Below are 24,203 nucleotides of genomic sequence, written 5' to 3'. Positions count from 1 at the left end.
AACAAAGCACATCACACTCCTCATACTTTATGGACAGCAATTTAAAATCTTAATGTTTTCTGTTTTTCACAGTCTGTTAAATCTATATTATTTGTGTTTGTTTGTTGGAACAATCATTGACTCTAGACTACGACAGGAATTTCAATAAAAAATGTTGAGCAGACTTTGTCTTTCAAGAGATTATAAACACTTTCACTTTCCGGGAAAAAAAACACATGAGATTCAACTTACGACAAAACTCTGGAGTCCTCCAGTTGATACAGATGTTGTGAGTGTAACAGATTGCCACATATGCAGCCAGGAAATCACATTCGTGGTCTTTATAATGCAGATCTCCAGCCCAGATCTTGTCACAGAATTGTTCTGGGGAAACCTTCATAAAAGGAACATTTTAAAATGACACAGCTGCACAGTACTAACCAGTCTAAAAGCAATTCATCAATTCAATTTTGTCTTAAATGTACAGTTAGACAATTCCAAGCAAACATTATTAAAAATGTAAAACTGAAAAGGATACAATTAATATTTTTGGATGATATTTTCTATACTAAAAAAGGTGATATGTTTGGAACAATTTTAAGAAATCATAATGATGAAAATGATATTTTACCTTTCTATGACACACAGTGAAAGGACTTTGATTCAACATCTGGAAGCACTTAGTGCAGTTGCCAGTGGTGCAGTTATCTCCCACTCTCCTGAAGTAGTCCGTCTCCTCCGAGGTGTGCACCATCCAGCTGTGCAGGAACACTGGGATGTCCTCCACGTTCTTAATGATCGTCCCATTGGAGAGCTTCAGGTCGTCTGCGGGATTCCCATCACAGCAGCCTCAACGTCATAAGAAAGCAGGTATAACACAGTGAGTTACTCTAAAGCTGCCATATTTAGAGGAATAAGTGTCAAAAAATGGGAATGCAAGAAAGTAGCTTGTTTTATCTGTAATGTTACTAATTTAATTGAAACTGTAAGTGAAAAAACTGAAAACAAAATTATGAACTAAGGAAGACTCCCAGGAATATGGTATGTAATGCAACATAATCATTTTTTTAATTGGACGGATAACCTCTTTAGAGATTAATGAGTGTAATTCAAGAGTTTAAACTCAACATGTCCCAAGATTAAGCACCTTTGATAAGATTCTGAATAAGCAGGTCAAACGTATTAATAGAAAAGAGTCCTTCACTAGAGGCTACTGCCGTTGTCTTACCACACAGGCCCTGCGTCCCACTGGTTGTGTTGGAGGGCGGGCTGTACTGCAGCACTATGATCCCGGTGCTGTGATACCACTGGATACTGACGCCCCCGGGGGTCTTGATTAAGTACATGGTCCCGGTGTCGTCGATGTGCAGGTTCTGCCGGGTGAACGGCAGCCGGGCGTTTATGAAGTTTACTGACACCTGCAAATGGAAAGAAGCTGTTAGTAAAGTAGAATAAAGAAAACATGAAAAGCAATAAAGAAAACAACATTCATCAAAATCTCCCAAATTGCAGCTGAGTTGAAATGGAAAATAAATGGATAGATTGAATAATGCTGTTGAGTATGTTCCCAGTTGGGCATGCATGATGAGATCGCTCACTCATTTGATTGGTGGAGACTTTGTTCAGTCATATCAAGCTAAGAGATGTCTTCTAATGTTTATAGGTTGGGTGACTGATTGTTAAGAACAGCTGGCTGAGCGACCATCAGACACTCACCTTTCTATCCAGGCGGTTAATGAGAATCTTATAGGAATGCGTTGTAATATTGAGCTTCTTAAAACACAGGCCAGATGTCCCACCAGTCGGCGTCTTTTGAATAGAAGATGCACAATTTAACATGGAAAACAATAATAAAAATAATAGTAGCAGTAATAATAATAATAATAATAATAATAATAATAATAATAATAATAAAAGCCACTTACAGGACGTCTTATAGAGTTAACACTCTGAAAAGATAAGAGAAAATGTTTACAGACTCAGGCAACAAAGTCTACTTATTAGTTTTAGAATGTATTTAAAAAACAGATGTATCTTTTCCAGTTACAGTGGGGGAAAAAAGTATTTGATCCCCTGCTGATTTTGTACGTTTGCCCACTGACAAAGAAATGATCAGTCTATAATTTTAATGGTAGATGTATTTGAACAGTGAGAGACAGAATAACAACAAAAAAATCCAGAAAAATGCATTTCAAAAAAGTTATACATTGATTTGCATGTTAATGAGGGAAATAAGTATTTGACCCCTTCGACTTAGTACTTGGTGGCAAAACCATTGTTGGCAATCACAGAGGTCAGACGTTTCTTGTAGTTGGCCACCAGGTTTGCACACATCTCAGGAGGGATTTTGTCCCACTCCTCTTTGCAGATGCTCTCTAAGTCATTAAGGTTTCGAGGCTGACGTATGGCAACTCGAACCTTCAGCTCCCTCCACAGATTTTCTATGGGATTAAGGTCTGGAGACCGGCTAGGCCACTACAGGACCTTAATGTGCTTCTTCTTGAGCCACTCCTTTGTTGCCTTGGCTGTGTGTTTTGGGTCATTGTCATGCTGGAATACCTATCCACGACCCATTTTCAATGCCCTGGCTGAGGGAAAGAGGTTCTCACCCAAGATTTGATGGTACATGGCCCCGTCCATCGTCCCTTTGATGCGGTGCAGTTGTCCTGTCCCCTTAGCAGAAGAACACCCCCAAAACATAATGTTTCCACCTCCATGTTTGACGGTGGGGATGGTGTTCTTGGGGTCATTCCTCCTCCTCCAAACACGGCGAGTTGAGATGATGCCAAAGAGCTTGATTTTGGTCTCATCTGACCACAACACTTTCACCCAGTTCTCCTCTGAATCATTCAGATGTTCATTGGCAAACTTCAGACAGGCCTGTACATGTGCTTTCTTGAGCAGGGAGACCTTGCGGGCGCTGCAGGATTTCAGTCCTTCACGGCATAGTGTGTTACCAATTGTTTTCTTGGTGACTATGGTCCCAGCTGCCTTGAGATCATTAACAAGATCCTCCCGTGTAGTTCTGGGCTGATTCCTCACCGTTCTCATGATCATTGAGGTGAGATCTTGCATGGAGCCCCAGACCGAGGGAGACTGACAGTTATTTTGTGTTTCTTCCATTTGCGAATAATCGCACCAACTGTTGTCACCTTCTCACCAAGCTGCTTGGCGATGGTCTTGTAGCCCATTCCAGCCTTGTGTAGGTCTACAATCTTGTCCCTGACATCCTTGGACAGCTCTTTGGTCTTGGCCATGGTGGAGAGTTTGGAATCTGATTGATTGCTTCTGTGGACAGGTGTCTTTTATACAGGTAACGAGCTGAGATTAGGAGCACTCCCTTTAAGAGAGTGCTCCTAATCTCAGCTCGTTACCTGTATAAAAGACACCTGGGAGCCAGAAATCTTGCTGATTGATAGGGGATCAAATACTTATTTCCCTCATTAACATGCAAATCAATTTATAACTTTTTTGAAATGCGTTTTTCTTGATTTTTTTGTTGTTATTCTGTCTCTCACTGTTAAAATACACCTACCATTAAAATTATAGACTGATCATTTCTTTGTCAGTGGGCAAACGTACAAAATCAGCAGGGGATCAAATACTTTTTTCCCTCACTGTAGGTATACATTTTTTAATGTCAACATCACCATAAATTATAACAGCAAAGGACTTTTCTCTCATAGGTCTCAGAAAGACATTGAATTCTCTAATTTGCAGTATATGTATTTTAAATACAAAACAAAGTGTTTGTTATATATTGATCCCTGTAAATATGTTCAATTATTAAGTCACATATCTAACAACGTACAGGGGAATTTTATTACTGCAAAAAAAAAGGTTTTACCTCACTGGTTGGACATTTGTCGATATGAGCCACAATATTTTCTCTGGGAAGATGAACCAAAATGTAAGACCCATTATCATAAAGGGCAACGTTATTGCCATCGAATGTGATGACACGCAGATCTGATATAATGGAACAGCGACCTGAAATTGAAAAGAGTAAAAATGATTCACATCAATCAGTCTTGCCATTCGCAATACAATGACATTTCTCGTTAATTGTGGTAAAAGCAGGAAGGAACATTATTGTAATGCATGTAAGAAATATATTTTCAGGGGGTTTTAAACATTTACAAATGTGTGAAATTATGGACAGTTTATAGCTATAATGCAATTATTCTCTAAATTCTGCAGTGTATAGATAAGTCTGTGCATGTGTAATGTGTGCATTTCTTAATTAAAAAATGGAAGTGAATAACTCCTTTTAATCAACCCTGAAGCTAAAACCATGTTTAGCAGCTCCTCAGCAAGTGGTTTTCAGGAGTACATATGATGCTATCTGAGTGAGGTCTTACAAGGACATTCCCACTGAGGACAGCAGGGATCTCTGTTAATCTGGACTGGCATTCCCAGAAGGCCGCAGTTTGGCTGAGACACGTTGTTCCGGCACAGCAGAGAGGCATTGTGGAACATCAGGTGGCCATTGAAGCAGATATATTCACTGCATTCATCCACCCTGTAGGAATACGGAGGCTGAAGGGGGAGAAAAATAAATTTAATTTACATGTAAATTAATCAGACAAGGTTTCAAATTTCACATTTATATATCACTAATCTATTTGTTTTGATAGTATATACAGTTTAATTATACTAATTATATATATATATATATATACAAATACACAAACACACATATAAATTATATTTGATTTCTGAACCTAGTTTGTTATTACAGACCTAACATTCCAAGCCTATATACTTTGGCATGACATACGGGATGTTTTAATATCACTCATTCTAAAAGATTGGAATCTAAAATAGATGTACTATATTAACACTTTTTTGAATCAGTTGTCCAAACACGTTATGTATGTGGTAGCCATATAACACTACAATATAAGACAAATTCGGATATCCAAATCAGTCAAGCAGGCACAAAGAGCAGCCAGAAACCTTTATTCTGAGGTAGGTGGCATATTTGCTTTGTATTGGTTAGATAAATATAATAAAAAGCCTCTTACAGTGCATGTGGACGTTGACTGGAGCATTGTGGGTATAACTGTGCCAGGGCTGGCTGTTTCGGAGGCGGAGGGCGTTGAGTGCTCGGTGCTCATGACGGGTGGTGTGGCTGTCACAATCTCTGGAGTCTCAACCTCTGGGGCTGAAGTGACACTTGTTGGGGCAGCTGAGGCTGTGGAGGAAGGCAGGCTAGTGGGGACGGGGCTTCTGGAAGGCAGTGGTGACTCAGTTTCGCTCACAGCAACAGATGATGGTGTAGCAGTGGTAGTGGGAGGACCTTCTGGGACAGTAGTGGCAACGGGAGTGGTCTGCGCACTTGTCGTGGACTCTGGTTCAGTAACAGTAGTTGTTTGTGGGACTGTGGTGACAGAAGGAGTAGTCCTGAGCTCGGTTGTTGATGTAGGAGACGCAGTGGTGGCGGCTGTTGTCACTTCTGTCGTCAGAGTCGAGGTCTCCGTAACGGTTGTGGACGCTGTGGAAGTCAGAAGAGGGAGGCTTGAGACGGTTGTTTCCAAGGTGACTGTTGAGGTTGGTTCAGCTGTGGTTGTGGGCTGTAAGGTGGAGGGTCCTTCAGTAGAGGAGGTGCTCAGGTTCTCTGAAGTTGCGTACGCAGTTGTGGACACAGTCATGGGTGCCGTTGTTGAAGGGATGGTTGCTTCAGTGGCAGCGGTAGACAGCAGGACTGGTGTCGCTGCCGTCATTTGGGTAGTCCTTTCACTAGTCAATGCTGGGACAGCGCTGGTGGTGAGGAAAGGACGGGTTGTGGCAGCGTCGGTCACAGCAGATGTCTGCACAGTGTGTGTACTGGACACTGAAGTTGTAGTGGATAGAGTGGTCAATGGAGACAGTGAAATTGGAACCAGGGTGGAAGCTGTAGTCGTGGCCACTATAGTGGTAGGCTGAGCAGGAGATGTTGTCCTCTCAGTGGAGGTTGTCCGTAGTTCTGTCGTGGCAGACGTGCTTGGCACGGTCGTGGGAGCCATTGTGGTTGTAGCAGTTGTAGTTCTGTTGGATCTTGTCACAAACATGTAAGGGGTTGGCGTTGGGGGTAAGATAATGCCTGCAAAGATGAACAAAGTTATGCACTCTGTGAAGAAAGACCTTTTCATAGGTTTTACATCCACTATTTTGCACTTTTGATACCTCTTACTGGTTCATAATGACATTGAAACCACAGTGAAAACAGAAGAAAGCTAGAAGAAAACGACGGCTTCAAGATACTTACAGTCTTCTGGGTAAACACATCTTCTGGTTACATCATCAAGAATCATGTTCTTAGGGCAGCGTGGGAAGCAGCCTTCTACCCTATAGGAAAAATGTGTTTTCTTTAATGGTTTAATGGCATGGCTGTATTGCATTGCTGCTTTTTGTACTGTATGATACTTTAATATATTATTCACTCTGCCCAATGTTCCCTCATAGTATATAAATATCTGACCATTACAGTTTATATAAATCTTTGTCCATTTTGTCCCACTAGTCAGAATACTCAGCAGGTCTATTACAATATGTACATTTACCCTGCATGAAAATAAAAGGCTACAGTGGGAATGGACTATAAACTTCATGGCCGCAGACACACCAAGCAGAGGAAAATAATCTGTAAAATGTAATGGTTCAGGAACTGAACAACACAGTGGGGGTGGCAGATGTTTGCACAACAGTAATGACTGGACAATAATGATTCTGATGGCTAGCTGTAAAGCTTAATATTTATAAACTATTTATGGTCGTTAGTGACAGTACTTACGGGGGAAGAAAATTGCAATCGGTAGCATGTGGATCACTGCAGGTTTCGACACAGGGACTTGCACAGGGGTGGTATTTCCACTCACACATTATCCTGTATGGAATCACAAAACTGCTGTCTGAAAAAGAGAAAGGTAAAACACATTACATATTGGAAAATACCAAATTCATATTCCCCAGAATCCTAAAGCATTTTAAAATAATACATTTACACAATATGTCACATTTTCTTGGTCCAAGAGTGCTGAACCTAACAAAAATGCACTGCAAGCATAATAAAGACTTTTGCTGGATTCCTCTTTTGTTCTTTTCCGTCCTGTTGTGTTGTATTCACTCTAATGTACCATAGTGCTGCATGTATCTCCTTTATGAGGTTTAGTCATCTGCCTGCTTCAGTGGTTGTATACAACTTTAAAACTGCTCCCAATCTCCCCTCATGGAAAAGCTGCTGTGGAAAAATATGACTTTATCATTCAGTTCTCTGTATTTAAACTGTGTAATCAACTGATATCATTAGCTCACATTAATTATGTTTTAGGACTGATGTAAACTGAGGACTGCTACATAACTGTGAGTAATATATTACAATGAAACAGTGTTTAAATGATAAATACATTTAGTGGGACACAGGTTTATATTGTCGACATATAGCTGGGAATAGACTAGTGCTGGGATTAATCAACGCTTTGACCCACTCGCTAATACAAAACTACAAACCTGTACTCAGTGGCAACCACATTTTTTTGTGAGATGCTAATTACTTCTACTCACACATGCATCCAGAATGATGTTCAGTTATGTAGATTGCTATTACCGGGTGGGTCAAATTTTTTATTTAATCCAGTCCTAGATCCCTAATTAATTGCGGGTGGGCCTCATTCCCAGTTAGGATAGAGTCTTGTCTGAATGCTCTTAATTGGACTGGTTTTGCATATCATTTATGAAGACAATGTAAGAGGCTGTTGATTAGGCTAGTCGTGTCAGGACTGGCATGGGGAATGGCGGGCAATCCCCCAGTTCACTGGGAAAGTAGTGCATCTGAAAGAGACTGGGACTGGGATTTGTCGTATTTCTGTTTAGAGAAGAGGACCTTTTCTTATTGCTGAAGTACTGAAATAGAACATTACATGAATTGCACTTACAAGCTGGTGGTTTAAAAAAAACACCTTTGGGATTGAAGATTGTACCTTTTTATGCAAGACATGATAGAGTAGGGGAATGGCCTTGCAGCATTAAAAATCAGGTATTCTTTCCTATACCTAGGAATTCGTTTTTTTTTTTGCTAACAGGGAAACAGGCTTTTGTTAGTCAAAGACTACGTCTAAGCAGATTGATAAGTAGGCTTATTAAAAGTGAGTAAGTGGGAATTCCAGTCAGATGAATGAAATCAACATTCTTCAATATCTTTAATCCTGTAGACTAATGGGATATTTTGTTAATCTAGTTAGTCAGCACATTACTGTAGCTGTGAGATAAACTTCACAGTGCAGTAACCGACACATATAATGTAATATTATGCAAGAACTGATAAATCCCACAGAATTTATATCACTTTGCCATTAATAGCTCTAGACAAAGAAGGATAATTCATTAGGGAAAGTACAACCAAAGGGTCATACCATCTATTTAGGCAGGGATGTTAATTTAAATAGAAAAAGCCAAGAAGCACTACATTAAGAAAGACTGCCACTGCTAAAGTCATGATTAATTGCTGGTACTCAGGCAGAAACCATTTAAAAATTAATTCTGAAAAAAAGGAACAACTGTCAGTGAATGAGATTTATTGAAGCTTTTATGCTGAGCAAAGTATTTTTTTTTACATGAAAAGTGAAACATCCATATTATATTTTCCCAGTCTACCAGATTTGTAAAATATAATACTGACATTGCCATTCATCTGCTATTGTGTTACCCTGTTTCTCTTGTAAAACGCTGATCAAATATAGATATATATGTACAAAAATAATATTGTGATAACAGGTGTACTACTGATCCATGAAACGAGAATAAAAACAAAGTCCACTGGTACGAGTTGCTTACCTTCGATTGTAAAACTGGTGATCTGCCTGAATTCCTGCGAGTAGTCATAGCCCACCGCTCGCACCTCAGTCCGGGTGAGGCTGAGGAACAGGCCTTTCTGGCTGTACACCTCGAAGGAGCTGTAGCCCGGCAGCCACAGGCCCTGGTGGTGCAGGAAGGTGGCTCTGTGCCGGAAGTCCTCTCCAACGCTCCAGCGCTCCAGACGCAGCGCCCGGCTCTCACTCACACACAGGAAGTAGTTGGGCCTCTCGGCAGACTCGAAGGAGACAACAGGGAGTCCTTCGAAAAGGGATGATGGTGACATCTCAGTTAACATCTTGGGATATTAGTATCCACCGACTTTCCAGATAATCAACAGTTAAATAATATTATTTATCTGGCCATCCAGCAACAAAAGGAAAGAACATACAAAAATATGACTGTGTGAAGTTAAGAAAGGGAAGTTGGACATCTCTCAAAATGCAGGTGCAATAATATTTTGCATTATACAGCAAAATACGTAGCTTTTTACATTAGTACGTTTATATCAATCGGCAGCTGTGAATGATGTTAGACAGACAGCGGCCATAAAGACACACCCCATTTGAATCTTGCATGACTTCTTGTGTATCCCCAGACAACACGACGGAAGAGGAGGACTGGGAAATGGGTCTTTATTTACGGACTTTAATTCTGGAATTGTGTTTGCTTGGTGTGTGTCTTTTGTTAGTGTTTGTGTTTAGTGAGAGACTCTTTAAAGTATAGGTGGTCTCCAGGGGAGATATGGATTTCCTTTGGGGTTGGTTTTGTTTATTTTATGTCCCACTGTCACTGCAATTATAACAAATCTCAGTCCTTTGCACCATATCCTCACCTGTGTGTAATTTTAAATTGAAATGCATTAACATGTGGTATCAATTAGTGATCCTAGCTCTTAGATAAAATGTATTTTCTTAACCAAATATGCAACTTTGTATGGAATGATTTAACAGTTATTGAATGTTGTAATTATAATTCTATATAATGAACACCTTCCTTAATCACCTTTATAGGACAAGTCCCACAAATGATAAAGCTGAAATAGGGTCCAGATATTTAAATACTGGAAATTCTCAGCTAAATATAACACACTCATAATTCTCGGTATTGCCCTTCTGTTATCTTTGGGATTAAAGTATGCTAATATCTCAGGATGAGCTTTACACAGTAAAAGTGTGCTTTCATGTAATCAAACAGAGCAGACACTGAGTCAGTTTTTCTCCCAATGCAAGGATTAGGTGCTTTCCAAGAGGTTCAGCAGCAAGAAAATATCTAATCAACGTTGTGACCGGCTTCCCTTTTTCACATTTGATCATACACCACTTAAATGTAACAATTGTTTCATGATATGATAAAGGAAGGCCATGGATAATACCCAGAGTGTAACAGGAGGAGGCGGGCTAGCATGTTAATCCACATTCGGAGGCATAAAGTTACCACAGGGAATTGTCGTGGCTGATGTAAGTTATTGTAGCACACAGCTGGGGGGTATTCTTTTTATCAAATTAATACTTGTACAGAAATTGAATTGCGGAGGACTACAATCCATGAGCCGCTTGCATATTCTCTCCGTGTCCAGTGTTATCCAGCCATCTGTGAAGGATCAAGGAAATTCAAACCTCGCCGTTCTGTCTGACACCGATCCCACACAGTAACAGATACGCACAGTGACATCTGACTGGGGTCATTCCGAATGAGGCAGAGGTCAGAGGTCTTTTGCTTTTAATGCTTTCAAAAAATAATAATGTACAATTGGTGCAAAAGTCGGCTTGACACTAAAGAAAAGAGTTGCATTTGGACTTTTTTTTTTTTTCTTCTTCTTTGGTTTATGCAACTCAACCTTTGCCCAATTTAGCCTGAAAAATAGATGTGCTGCACAGTTAGTGATAACACAGTTAGTTAATAACACAGAGTGACTTATGTTTCTTACCAGCAGGAATACAAATATACTCACGTGAATACTTGTCCTTGTAAAGTCCTGCAGTTATCATGAAGTTGAAGAGCACTCCCCCTGCGGCACTGATTTTAGGCAATGGAAAAACCTCTCCGCTTGTCAAATTGGCCCCGAAAACGGTGTCATTGTATGCAACACTAAATAATATATAGGGTCCTTCTCCCAGCTCTGAAGAGAACAAATCAGTTAAACTGTAAGTATTCTTTACAACGACAATGGTACATCTGCTCATTAAACAATAAACGACTTGGGCACATTTAACAAACAGCAATTTACTGTTCATAAAAATCTCATCATTATAAAAGCTTATTGTAATACAATCCTCTTTCTTTCTCTCCTCACTACATTATACGTTAGATTTTTGCTTTTATTATCAATTATGATCTCCACACACAACAGATGAGGGTTATCCTCACATATTCCTTTTGATACTAGTTTCTCTGTTATTATTCTGATCACATGACTGGAAGAGTGCATCCTTTGGCAGATCAAGTTCAGCTTTACTGCAGAGAACAGATGATCCGTCGGTGGCTAATTAAGGCTTACGGCATCTTTCTCTCTATCCTTCCAAAGGGTTCAATTCACTTTGAAATGCTTTTGTAGGTGTTAATTTCAAAGGACGGTTCTCATAATGGCTGTGACATACCTTGGTTGTAATATTCACAGTCATATGCTGAAAAGGAAACCAAAGAAATCAGAGCATTAGAAAGATTGAAAGGTGCAGTACATTCTTTGTATAGGAGGAGAGGCAGCAGAGCAGTTATAAAGGCCTATTCCTTTAAAAAGCCCCTGACCCTTACATTTACTAATTACTAATTGGGATAAAGCACAATTTTATCACATTGAGAACAGTTACACTGTACATAAACTACAACAAAACCAAAAAGTATTTTCTGAAGCAAGTTTTAAGATAGCCGTGCTGAGATATTAAACTTTACAGCAGGTGTTTGCTGTCCACTTAGTGCAAAACAGCTCGGCTAGTAGAGCAACTCTGCTCAATACACAGAACTTTCAATTTTTCATGCTTACAGTTATCTCAGAATGCAGAAGCTAATTGCTTTACTCAATATTTTAGTGTCTAAGCAGGTGGTCCCTTTTATCTTGTGATGCACTCAGCTCTTAACATAATTTGTCACTACACTACAGGAATGGATTCCAACAAAAGTGTCCAGACAGGCCACTCACCACACACAGTGGGAGATCTCCAGTGCACGGCTACCCCCTGCTGGCAGCACTTGTGGGCGTACGCTGCGATGCTGGTACAGAGACACTCGCAGTCTCCACCACGGTTACAGTTGCAGGTGTCTGTCAGGCAGTTTTTGTAAAACCAGGTGACGTCCACCTTGGCCGTGAAAAAAGACAACAATTATGCCATGTTAAAACCAGACATCAGTACATCAATCTGCATCTTGATAACAAAGCATCAAACTAACCTTTAAGAATTCAAGATCAAATTCTATGTAGCTGATGAGCTCACTTAAAAAATACAGAAATTGAGGCTACTGTTTTTGAAGAGATGATGTATCTGCCTGTTATTTTAATCTGCTTTTACCCAGATACACTGTCTGCTTTTGTGTATAATGCTTATTTTCTGCAAAAAGTAATTTTCATGCAGGGAACAATTACAGTCACTAAATTCTCTACATTCACGGTTATTAAGCATTTTAGTTTATTTTACACAGAGGCTTGAATTCATTTAACATGCTAATTATTATAATTGTATTTCTTATTCGCTGGGTACCTTTAGGAAACTGAACTGACTGAAGTCTGGCAATAAAACAGGGCCAAGTTAGCAAATACGCAATGCCCACTCTACTCTGGGAGATCTCACAGAATTTTATTCACAACACTGTGACAACACTACCACCTAGCGGTCAAAAGACATGGGTAACTAAAGTAGTTAATCATGTTTAGGCAACTTCACCACAGCCTGTTGCAACACTACTAAATGTCTCTTGATTAATTATTTTGCTGGGTTTATTTTATTATAGAATATAGCGGAAAAAGTAAATACATTTTCCTCCACATATGCAACACACTCTCTGTATAAGCAATTTAATGCATTCATGTGAAAAACAAAACAGCCATTGTACCCACCACATTGTGACAGGGGGCAAAGACGTCACTGTATAAAATAGCACATTCCCTTTTGGCATATGGCTGCCGGCTCAGGTCTCCTTCACACGGCCTCTTCACGACGAATGCACTTTCACACTGAGAGAGAAAGAAAAGTGGTTTTCCTCCTGCTCTGAATTTCCCCGTTTGGGACATTCATCTTTCCAACGCTGGTGTCCAATGTCTTGTAAATATCACATAGCAAGTTTAAGTGCAAGTTAAAAAAACAATCCCTGTAATCCAACAACGTCCAGAAGCAGGTAACTGTCTCTGTACTGAGAACTAAAACAAACCTGACCGGTTAATCTCAGTGCACTGTGGGAAAGGGTTCGCCGTTTTTGCATTCTTAAATCTCAGGCATAGCGTCTGTAATGCTCTCACCTCGGCCTACACATGATGCTGCTGGCGGCTCAGGAGCTCAATGAGACCCAAGGCAAGACGTTCTAAACAAAAACCTGATATATACGTTAAATTATTCATGTATGTATTTATTTGTTTGCGTAATGTATTCACTCAAACTTTATTGGTTACCTGTCCGAGGGCCCAGCTGTCTCCGAAGGCCTGTGCGTTGCTCAGCTCCATGTTACTAGACGTCGTCATGTCATTCACCGTTATTTTGTCAAAATTGCCGCACATCCCTGTCAGCTGACCCTGTGTTGGAGGAAAGGTTATTGAGGCTTAGGAGCTATAGCAGTCCGGTTCTTGCTGACCCTTGCAGAAAGTCCGCATCACAATGCTCATCGAGTTATCATATGTGTATAAAATGTTCAGGTAAATCCAATAAACACATTTTTTTAAACCTTGTTGTTGCGGACCTCCCTAGAGTTTGGCAATGTTGTACCTGTGCTGCAATTAAGTTTCTGTTTCAAGTCTGGTTGCCATGGTAAGAGCAGATCAAAAGGGTTACTGAACTGGAAATCTAAGGTAAGACATTGTATATGAAACGTGACTGCAGTCCCAAGACCACACGGCAGCCCCTGCAAAACTAAAACAAATAATATATTATCAGATGAAGTTACCTTTTTGTGTGTATTTATGAAAGTCTAAAAGATGTTCATTATGGTCACAGGAATCACAGTATCAGAGGAATGCTGAAGTGCTGATATACAGTGGAATGCGTAAGTATTCACCTCCCAAGGACTTGTTGTAGTGTTACTGAAACTAAAATGGATTAATTTGGGATTTTCTGTCACTGATCTACACAAATCTGTCGATGATGGAAAACAAATGTAGAACCTTTTTTTAAATTAACTACAAATAAAAACCTGAAAAGTCTTGATTGCATACGTTTTCACCCCCTATGACACACTTAAACAAGCTGTGGTGCAGGCAAATGCCTTCAGAAGTCATATAATTAGTGTAATACAGTCCACCTGTGTGCATGTAAAGCGTCACATGATCTCAGACTAAATACACCTGCTTCTGGAATGCCCCAGAGCATCAGAGAGGATATCCAAACAACCACACCATGGAGACCAAGGATCTTTCAAGACAAGTCTGAGAGAATGTTCTGGAAAAGCACCTGTCAGGGTTGGGCTATAAAACAATATCCCAAACTTTGAACATCCTCTGGAGCACAGTTAAATCCATTATAAAAAAATAGCCATCCACCAAAACTGAGTGACCAGGCAAGGACCAGTCGGTGGTCAGAGAAGCCACCAAGAGGCCAATGGAAACTCTGAAGGAGCTAGAATTCCATGGCCAGGATGGGGAAAAACTGTCCATATGTCATCTATTACCCGGTTGCGACAGCTGGGCTATATGGAAGAGTGGTGAGGAGAATGCCATTTCTGAAAAAAGCCCATGAAAAATCTTGCCTGGAATTAGCAAAAAGATGCGGCATAAGATTCTGTGGCCTGATGGAAAAACAACTGGTGCAAACCCAACACAACATATCACACATATAACACCAGCCCTACTGTGAAGCATGGTGGTGGCATCATCATGTTATGGAGATGCTTTTCATGCCAGGGACAGGCAAGCATGTCATGATTGAGTTGGATGGAGCCCAATAAAGGAAAATTCTATTGGAAAACCTGCTTCATTCTGCAAGAGACCTTGGACTGGGGTGGAGGTTGACATTTCAGCAGGACAATGATCCTAAATACACAGCCAAGGCTACACTGGAGTAGTTTATAAACAAGAACCTGAGTGTCCTAGAAAGGCTCAGTCAAAGCCCAGACCTCAATCCAATTGTGAATCTGTGGCAAAACTTGAAACCAACAGTGCCCATCCAACCTGAGACAGCTTGAGCAATTTTGGCAAGAAGATTGGGTAAAAATTACTGTACCCAGATGGTAGAGACTTACTCAAAAAGACTTGCAGCTATAATTGTTGCCAAGGTGGTTCTACCAAGTATTCACTCAGGGGGGTGAATAATAATAATTATGCAACTAACACAAGTTTTTTTATGTTTAATTAACGTTTGTTTCAAAATAAAAATTACAAATATTTTGCACCTTCAAGGTGTTGGAGTGTTGATCAAAGTGAGATATTCCTAATTAAATCAATTTTAATACCAGATTGTAACATAACAAAATGTATACGAAATCCTTATGCAACAAGCCACTGTAGCATATTGGATTCAGTACGTCAGATATGGCCTTTAAATAGTTCTCCAGGCCAGCAGTGATCAGCTGTCAATGCCTACCTTCCACTTTGGCCCGGCCTGTATGTGCACTGTGGTCTTCTTGTCCCAGAGGATGGTGATTTCTTGCTTGGGGAAGTGAACCACTATGTAATACCCAGCTTTCCACAGCTGAAACTCATAGCCCTTCCCAATTACAGTTGAGGAACTCTAAAAATATACAAACACAAAAAGACTCATTGAATGTAGGAAATCCTTCAATATAGTAAGACCCCCATAAGGGTTTGGCTCAACTCTGAGGACAGAAGGGTCTTCTATCCAGCACAAGACTAAGCCTTCCCCAGTATCCATTCTGTCTTTTGGCTCAATGCAGCAGGGTTTATTTCGATATAATGCAGAAATACTACAAAATAATGATTGATTCCAAATAGCTATCTCTGTTAAGAACAATCCCTGCCTTAATTCAAGAAGTACTTGTCACATTCTGCAAGCAGAAAATGCACTTTGACTCAGCCTAATAATCCTGCATGCACTACCTACACATATATGCTACCTTCAGTGCAATGCCTTTGAAAAGCTTTATCCGAGCTGGATTTGCATAGCTTTGCCTTTCTGGATGATAAGTTTAAGGTTCATGGCACCAGAGGAAGTCAAAAATGTGTTAAACCAGGTTGAGTGCAAGACAATTTCAAGGTACTAACCGGTTTTCCAGAGTTGTCACTGAAATAGATTTTTGTAAGTCCGACATACACCACCAAGTATTTCATACAAACAATCCCACTTTCATAGCAATCTTTATTTTGAGTGGTTATGGAGACTTCGGTGTCATTGATGCTCTGAAAAAAAAGAGAAAATTATATACACTTTGCTCAACAAACAGTCGAGGTAAAAAGATAACCTGAGAGTTAAGAGCATATTTTATACTCTTCTTGGAAATTGGAATATTCTAGTTCATATTATACTTTCATCAACTTTTGTAGTTTTATTTTTAGGAAAAGCAAAATTGATAATGAAATTCAATGATATGGGAACCACAACGGGTACAATTTTAAAGGACCGATCTTCAAAGACCTCTGTTAAGTGATGTTTGGTTGTTATCATATATGTACAATGTCAATTGCTTTGTTCAAGCACAAAGATATTCTCAGTGCTGAATACTGACATTCTTGCAGATCAGTTTGGACCTTTGGGAATCTTTTGGCCTTTAAAGGCAACTATTCAGAGGAAACAAGAGGCCAGTCCTGAACCCTTTCCTTAAGAAGAATAAAATAATTTAATTAAGAACAAAAATAACGAAGATCAGGCAACTACCAAATCTTACCAAAACCTAACAAGTCCTCCCTTTTTTGAACACACAATCTAACCAACTGTCACATATCCGCTGTTGCTTTGGAAAAAGTGTAACATCCGTATAATCTCTATGAAAACTTACTTTAAAAATGCTCTTAGACTGCCACTAAAGGTCTGGGAAGAATGGAAGCTGTAAACTGATTGGAACAAGTTCACCTTTGTTTGCTATGTTTGACTTTGCCCTGTTTATCCAATGGATTTGACATTTCATTGGATTACATTACAGCAATCCTGTTCTAATTAAAAATGCCTCTGATTTTCCCAAGATTAGGGCTTTGAAAATGTGCACATATCTGTTTTCCAGTGATTCAATCCACCCTGCCGAGAAGGGCTTTGAGTTTGGGAGAGTGCAGAGCTCAGTCCGGTGTTCGGAGCCCATGCTTGCTCACTTTAAATTCACTGCGATCTGCATCCCTCGAAAACCAGGGTGGACATTAATTTGATGCAACTACCTTCTGCTCCACATAATGCCTCTGAGATTACTGTGAGTGTAAGTTTTTAATCAGGAAATGGACAAGAACCCAAGCACTCTTAACTGCACGAGCGAGCTTCAGTCTTTCATCTTCCTCTTAGCGTGATAAACTTTCATTAAAGATCAATATTCTTTAATAAATAATGGAGCAACAGAAAAGGGAGACTCTGTGAAGAATGAGCTTTTTAACCAGCATATTAATTTTATAAAAATGCTATTAGATATGCTTTCAACTAATTAAACCATTCATATTGTTATAAAGTTTAGAGTACTGTAAACATGTTCAAAGTTTAAGCCTACCTTCACTAAATAGACCTGGCAGTCGCTCACATAATCATATTCCAACCCATCGAAGGTGTGGTAATGGCGGTCACTATATACCGTACACACTGCAGGACAGGGGTAGTAGGTGCAGTTAAAATACCCCCGGTGGCAAATGCTGAAATAGGAAACCGACAAAGGATTGGCAAGTTAGCATGATTGATCAGAAACAAGCTCCTGTGCACAATCAAAATCAGATCTCCAAAAAGTATGTTCTAGTTTTTAATTTGATCTTGTTCTTTTATAAATTAATAAGGGGTGGAACATATGAAACTATTTATGGTTACTAAAGTTAATTGTATTTTTGAAGACAGCTACAAATAAAATGAGCCCAGCATTTGATGTTATGAAAGAAAACCTTTAAAACCTCTGGAAAAACACCAGGCCAGGAAGAAAGGAACAACACCAGCTCCAAATTACTGAATCTCATTGGAATGCATCTTTCATACCTCGAATAAATGCAGGGAAATTTAATTGGACAAAATAATTTCAGTCTCTTATCAAACATCATCCTCAAGAAAACAGTGCACTAATATTTCAGGGATGCTTACATATTCTTTCAGTGAAACAGGGTGAACACAATCGCAAAATATGTAGTGGGAAAAAGGCATGCTCTTTCCTTAATTTTGTTTAAATTTATTAGTCTATCATTTCTGTATGTTGTACGTACCATTTATAACAAGGCGTAGCCACTATTTCTCCTGGTAAATACTCTTGCCCCATCCAAGCACACGGGCAGTTTTCTGGAAAATAGCACTCGTGCTTGTGTCTCACCAGCCTTTAGAGAAACCAAAAGAAACCAGAGAAAACTGAATGGAGTAGAAGAAAATGTTAGGCTCTTCAGAAAGAGTGTATTTAAACTCTGGATGAATGTTTTGTAGAGAAAATGCAGTGATGGAGTTATGAACAGTACAATTATTTTAAAAGGGGACAGTCACTGTATGATGCTATTTTGTTTTTGAAATTTAGATTATCAACAGGCTTTAAGAAACATAAAGGAAACCAATTTAAAACGACAAAAATCGCACCACAAAATATATCAAAATTCTTACAGCAAATTATGTATAAAATATATGTGAGAGAAAATGGTTAAAATTAATTTGCAGCACAGGATAAGGGAGACCTATCACGTATTCTGAAGTGTAATTTAAACTTATACACGTCACAATTTCCCACTTGTTATTCATTTAAGATTTGGTGACAGATGTCTCTGTTTGATAGTTGTTTTTTTTGCCTGCATGGTTTTCCAGGATCTAATCTGGAGTTGATTTAGAGGGCTGCAGCCAAGGGTTAAATATATCCAGTGGGATATGTTAATTTGTTATTTTCCACTAATCTGAATCATTAAATGCTGGAAAAGTAGAGACGGACACTGCCAGCCTCCAGCGCACAGAGCCCCTACCCTGCCGGGCAGCCGCAGCCGGGCACACAGGGCGTGGTGGGCAGACAGGTGAGGTTCATCATCATGTTGCGGCAGGTCACTTCACAGGCGATGCCGGTGCGCGGCTGGCCGGGCTGCTGCTCTCTGCAGTTGAAGTATATCTTTCCTTCGGGGCATTCTCCTGGTTCTGGTTCTGACAAAACCAACCATGTTACTTCACTAAAAAAAACACACCTCACAGTTGTTGCATTTCTTGGCCCATGTCTTTCAATCCTGCCAAATCAAAGCTGTATTTCAAATCCTCACTGCTTTATATAGATGAAATGTACAGAATGAAATGTCAACTTGTTGGTAAATATTGAAAATACTCTGCTCTATCCCAGTCACTCCCAGCAGCTAATATTCTTAATCTTGTCACCGTGTGAAATGACCCATGGAGAAGTATATCATCCATACCTACAACTAAGACCCTTACCTGGCTCTTCGGGGGCACACTCCATCCGTCCATTCCTGCAAAGGCTGTTGGGGACAGAAAGGCGATGATGCTCAATACTTGTATGGAGGTTGACTCTTCCTTGATTTTCAATTGTTTTTGATTTTGCTATATTAATTCCATAGTTTTTAAACCCATAATCTGTTGACTATCTGACCACTTCACACATTCCATTATTGAGGAAATTAAACTGTCAGATTCTATTATCATCATTGCTTTTGTAATAGGGCAATCACATCAGAAAGTCCGAATTTCTTTCTGTAAAAGAAAGCGAATGTATGTAATGTTATTAAAGACTACTTACCATGGGCCAGATGCACTGAATGAAACCTCCCCCGGCTGAAACACAGAGCCCATGAAGTAGCAGTGACACAGGGACCTGCAGAGAAAGGCACGTTATTCTTCAGGGCATTTCAGAGAAAGTAAAAGCTTCCAATTTGTAAAAAAAAAAAAAAAAACACTTCCAAACTTGCAATCAATTTTTTTTTTTTCATTTCCTATTTTTCTTTCAGTTTTTAAACAGTGTAAATTTACCAATCTAGCAGAAAATTATGGAGGGATGAAAAAACATATATTTTATGTCTTACAAAAACCCAGTCTATATAGTAGTCTCAGCCTAAAAAGACACAGATCTCAGGACATTTCTTTCAACGCTACTGCCCCTTGAAAGGGTTAAACCCCACTGCCCGTTGACGGAAGACTATCGTGTAGCTCGTATCCCATCGTTGGCACAAGGAAATGCCTACATGGTGATGCAGCGCTGCCGGACATCATCGAAGTAAGTCCCTGCAGGGCAGTTACACCCCTCCGAGCAGTCCTCGTCACACACTTCGGCGCTGGAGAGGGACTGGCATGTCTTCCCGCACAACGACGTGCACGTGTGGTACTGCATTCCTCCAAGGCATACCACACCTATATAAAGACAATAGCGGAATTACAGATTACAGTCACACAAGTGGTTTAACAGTGGGATTAAGGTAACGGACGACAAATTAGCGCAATGTGTGTTTAATTTAAAACAGAACAGTGGAAAACCTTCAGAGTCCATCAGCTCTACTTCCTTTTGCATTTAATTGCTGACCTTGCACCTGTCATGCCTTTATTCCCCGCGTCTCCCAGGGAATGATGCAGACAGGGAATTGGGTGATACTAAAGCTCAGCGAGAAGATTTAAAAATCCAATAAGAGGGATTTAGATAACAGGTTAAGACAGGTCAACAAGGAATCGTTTATGATTGCAATCTCCAGCCTCACTAGTCGTACGCCTCTCACCGCAGGTTACCTCGGATCAGATTTCAGCGCTTTTTGATCTCATTTAATTTTCCTAAGAGCAGATGCCATCTGTAGCAGCTCCCAGATTACCGTGTAAAGTATAGGTTCACTCCAACCACAACGGCATCCCACTACATGCCATTCCCATTTCGCTTGCACTCACCACACTCGGAGACGTGGGTCCTGAAATCGATGATCACTTTGTGTTTGGCGCAGACGTAGGCGTAGTGTGCCAGCGCTGTGCACAGACAGGTACTTCCACAGCGACAGGCCTGGAAGCGGCACTGCTGGAAGTACACACTGGGGCTGATGTAGGAGTGGCATGGGGCAAACAGCTCTTCATTGATGACATCACACTGCGAGGCATAGAAAACTACAGACGGCCCAACAGTCAGAAAAAATGCATGCGTTTGGATTCCTGAAGCACCAATCTGCTGCAAGATGCCTATTTTAGATTTCACATTCTAAGCTACCACACCTTCCAAACATATTATTTGTGCCATGAAGTGATTACAAGGTTACCTTCCTTGCTAATATTGTCATGCAGTCCTACAGTGATGCTGGACAGGTGAATTAATCACACTTCTCTATAACCTTTAATATAACACTTACAAAACCTGTTCTCTTGATCTGAGAATGACTGGACACAACAGGATATATTGATTCATAAAGATGGACAAGTCAGTAAATTACAAGTTCAGATCTGGCTGTGAACCATATGAACTTACTAAACTATAACTGGATCTATTCTATGTATTTATGAATATTATCTATGAATGTGCCCTTTAAATAAATTGTTATCATTAGAAGTATCAGTAGTAATAGTAGTAGTAGTAGTAGTAGTAGTAGTAGTAGTAGTAGTAGTAGTAGTAGTGCAATAACCTAAATGGGGATCTCTCCAAAGTTTATCTTACAAGAAACATAAAAATAATCTACCATTTTGCTGGTTCATCTCACAAGGATCAATGATGGGAATATTAACGGGGCTTGTGCAAGCTGAGGAGACCTTCCACGCATTGATGTGAAGCTGAGGAGTGCCTTCAATCATTCCTGATGGAGATCTGAATAAGGAACATAGCAGAACAAGTCCTTGGTAATGTATATATCACTGAAGTTCAGCATATAATTGGTTAACAGCATTTTAACTTTCATACACATACTTCTAGAATGCTATGACATCATCAATTGGGCTCCGCAGTCAGAGAAACTTACAGAAAATCGTCTCGTAAATTCCCATTGAAGGGGCCGCACAGACCCACCGTCCCCCCCTTCCAGCTGCTGTCCAGAAGCACGTACAGCCTCCCCCCACTTCTGTCAAACCGGAGCCGCAAACCAAAGCTGGTTTTCAGCCTTGTGAACAGAGAGGTCAGCTTTCTAACCTCCACGATATCTGAGTGGGAGCACAAACACAGCCATTAGTAACCAACGCAAACCGTTATTAGGGCGCTATGTTTCACGCCACCAACTTTCTTAGGCTGCATTTCATTCCTCCCTGCAAAAGGTTCTCATGCAGTCTGCTTCATTTAACCACTTATTTATTCATAATCTCCCAATTCCCAAATCATCTCCTTTAGTCATGCTATTAAGGCACATTGGCGCGTTGATTAAGAGGCAGCAGCTCCAGACATTTATTTAGTCATGCATCTTATTCAATAATATCTCTTAGTGTAAATCAATAATTTCAGTGTTTCAGTTTACTAGTAGGAACACATCATTCCCATTCTGATTCCCAAAACACTTTATATAAAATACTGAAATCATAATGGCTGTTACAAGATCAAGGCATACAGAAAGCAACACAGATCTATCAAGGACTAAACTGCCTTACCATCGGAGAAGGGCAGACTGGCAGCCTGGTTAACGCCGATGAGAACCTCCCCGTCTCTGGTTAGTGTCACCTGCCTGCTCACGTCCTCGTCCACCACAAGAGTCACAGAATGAATACACGAGTGCTCCACGTTCTACAACACAAGCACATTACTGTGAAGGGAAAAGCCTACAATTCCTGCTACTCTCATTTCTCTCTTATGCTGTAAAGCTGCATTTAAGGATCAGATACCAAAGTTCTCCAAACTACACCTTGATACCCTGTAGATCACATTTACTTTGGTAATATCTTAATTTAGTCCTGTGCACTGACAAGGTAATGACATGTACTGTACTGAATAGTAAACACCATCACATTTGTGCAACCTTATAAAAAACTAAAAAACATGAAGAAAAATGCTAAAACAACCTTAGGAAAAGAGATCTGTTATATACACAATGAAGAAAATTAAACATGTTGTAAAGGATTGAAGTGTACAGTAAAGTAGAAAAACTGGGAGTAAACTAAAATTAAACAGTTTTGTGTCACGTATTATTGGAAGTATTTGTGTTACCTCACCGCAGGGCATGTTCTGTAATGTCAGTGTGAACCTGGTTGTTCTCCAGCTCTTCACCAGGACATACTGGCAGGTCCCACTGTACATGAAGATCCGGCCATCAAAGGAGGTGATGTGAGAGTCTCCTGTGACAGAGCACTCCGCTGCAGCACACAAGAACAGGGACACTGGGCAATGTGGTTGAACTGTTGTGTTTGTTTGTTATTTAAATATATATATACAAGTGACATACCTGTGCAGTTGTTCTCTGTGCAGTTCCACACACCACCACTGCAAATACTGAGAAAATAACATTACAGTTGTCAGCTTATTTGCATTCTGCCACACTATTTACCAGAGTCAGCTGCATGAGTAGTTTATATGTAAAGGTTGTGTATAAGTAATTGTGCTTTACTCTGAGCTTCCTACATCCATTCCTTCCTTTATATCATTTGAAATGCTTAAATACCTCACTGCAGCAGGGCTGCATCATCAATCAATCCCCATTGATTCAAACAACAGACTTAATGTTTTCTCACTAAATGTTACAGTCTCTGAAATATATGCTTGGGATAGTATATCAATACATCAGTAGGAGGGGGGGGTGTCAGTCTGATTAGTCTGCTGCTTCCATGTCTTTAACATTGATATGTGGCCCATAAAACCATAAAAGCATGGAATAGATTCAGTATTGAACACAGTGGCTTTGACCTCAGCTTTGTGTATTGATTTCGTATTGACTTCAATGTGTTAACGCAGTTTTGTGAATCAAGCTTAAACTCCAAACAAACCCTTAAGGGAAAACTAACTAAAGTTGGTTATAGTTTAAGATCCTTGTAGATCCTTCGAGGAGCTGTCTTACCACACACTGCAGCCCTGCTCCAGAACATGGCCCAGGGGGTACGCAGTGCCGTGGTACACACACGGGCAGTTGGCCACTGCGATGCACGTCCCATTCTCCATTACCAGTCCTGACAGCAGAAAAAACGAGACCCTGAAATCAGCTAACCCTTTACCTTCCATATCAGCAAAATTCTTTCTGACACAACTCAGTAGGAGACCTTTCTGGGAAAATCAATATTTTA

General features: G+C 40.1%; 1 protein-coding gene across 1 annotated transcript in view; it reads right to left on the bottom strand.

The window, feature by feature from the left end:
* The window catches only part of otogl (otogelin-like), a 43,009-nt gene that overhangs the window by 9,103 nt on the left and 9,703 nt on the right, over nt 1-24,203 (bottom strand). The window contains exons 11-41 of the mRNA XM_066723745.1: nt 23,981-24,089; nt 23,372-23,418; nt 23,137-23,282; nt 22,584-22,716; nt 21,968-22,145; nt 21,692-21,816; nt 20,919-21,128; nt 20,231-20,396; nt 19,789-19,863; nt 19,467-19,510; nt 19,013-19,184; nt 18,281-18,388; nt 17,590-17,728; nt 16,169-16,303; nt 15,531-15,677; nt 13,412-13,531; nt 12,863-12,979; nt 11,951-12,107; nt 11,412-11,438; nt 10,766-10,933; nt 8,794-9,072; nt 6,755-6,872; nt 6,230-6,309; nt 5,007-6,064; nt 4,341-4,518; nt 3,827-3,969; nt 1,905-1,928; nt 1,696-1,788; nt 1,208-1,397; nt 611-828; nt 232-373 (exon numbers count right to left, since the gene is read on the bottom strand). Of these exons, the coding sequence (XP_066579842.1) occupies nt 232-373; nt 611-828; nt 1,208-1,397; nt 1,696-1,788; nt 1,905-1,928; nt 3,827-3,969; nt 4,341-4,518; nt 5,007-6,064; nt 6,230-6,309; nt 6,755-6,872; nt 8,794-9,072; nt 10,766-10,933; nt 11,412-11,438; nt 11,951-12,107; nt 12,863-12,979; nt 13,412-13,531; nt 15,531-15,677; nt 16,169-16,303; nt 17,590-17,728; nt 18,281-18,388; nt 19,013-19,184; nt 19,467-19,510; nt 19,789-19,863; nt 20,231-20,396; nt 20,919-21,128; nt 21,692-21,816; nt 21,968-22,145; nt 22,584-22,716; nt 23,137-23,282; nt 23,372-23,418; nt 23,981-24,089 (5,046 nt within the window). The remainder of the gene's footprint in view (nt 1-231; nt 374-610; nt 829-1,207; nt 1,398-1,695; nt 1,789-1,904; nt 1,929-3,826; nt 3,970-4,340; nt 4,519-5,006; nt 6,065-6,229; nt 6,310-6,754; nt 6,873-8,793; nt 9,073-10,765; nt 10,934-11,411; nt 11,439-11,950; nt 12,108-12,862; nt 12,980-13,411; nt 13,532-15,530; nt 15,678-16,168; nt 16,304-17,589; nt 17,729-18,280; nt 18,389-19,012; nt 19,185-19,466; nt 19,511-19,788; nt 19,864-20,230; nt 20,397-20,918; nt 21,129-21,691; nt 21,817-21,967; nt 22,146-22,583; nt 22,717-23,136; nt 23,283-23,371; nt 23,419-23,980; nt 24,090-24,203) is intronic.

The sequence above is a fragment of the Amia ocellicauda genome, chromosome 15 (assembly GCF_036373705.1).
Source record: "Amia ocellicauda isolate fAmiCal2 chromosome 15, fAmiCal2.hap1, whole genome shotgun sequence".
Classification (NCBI taxonomy): Eukaryota; Metazoa; Chordata; class Actinopteri; order Amiiformes; family Amiidae; genus Amia; species Amia ocellicauda.
This window is presented reverse-complemented; position numbering and strand designations above follow the sequence as displayed.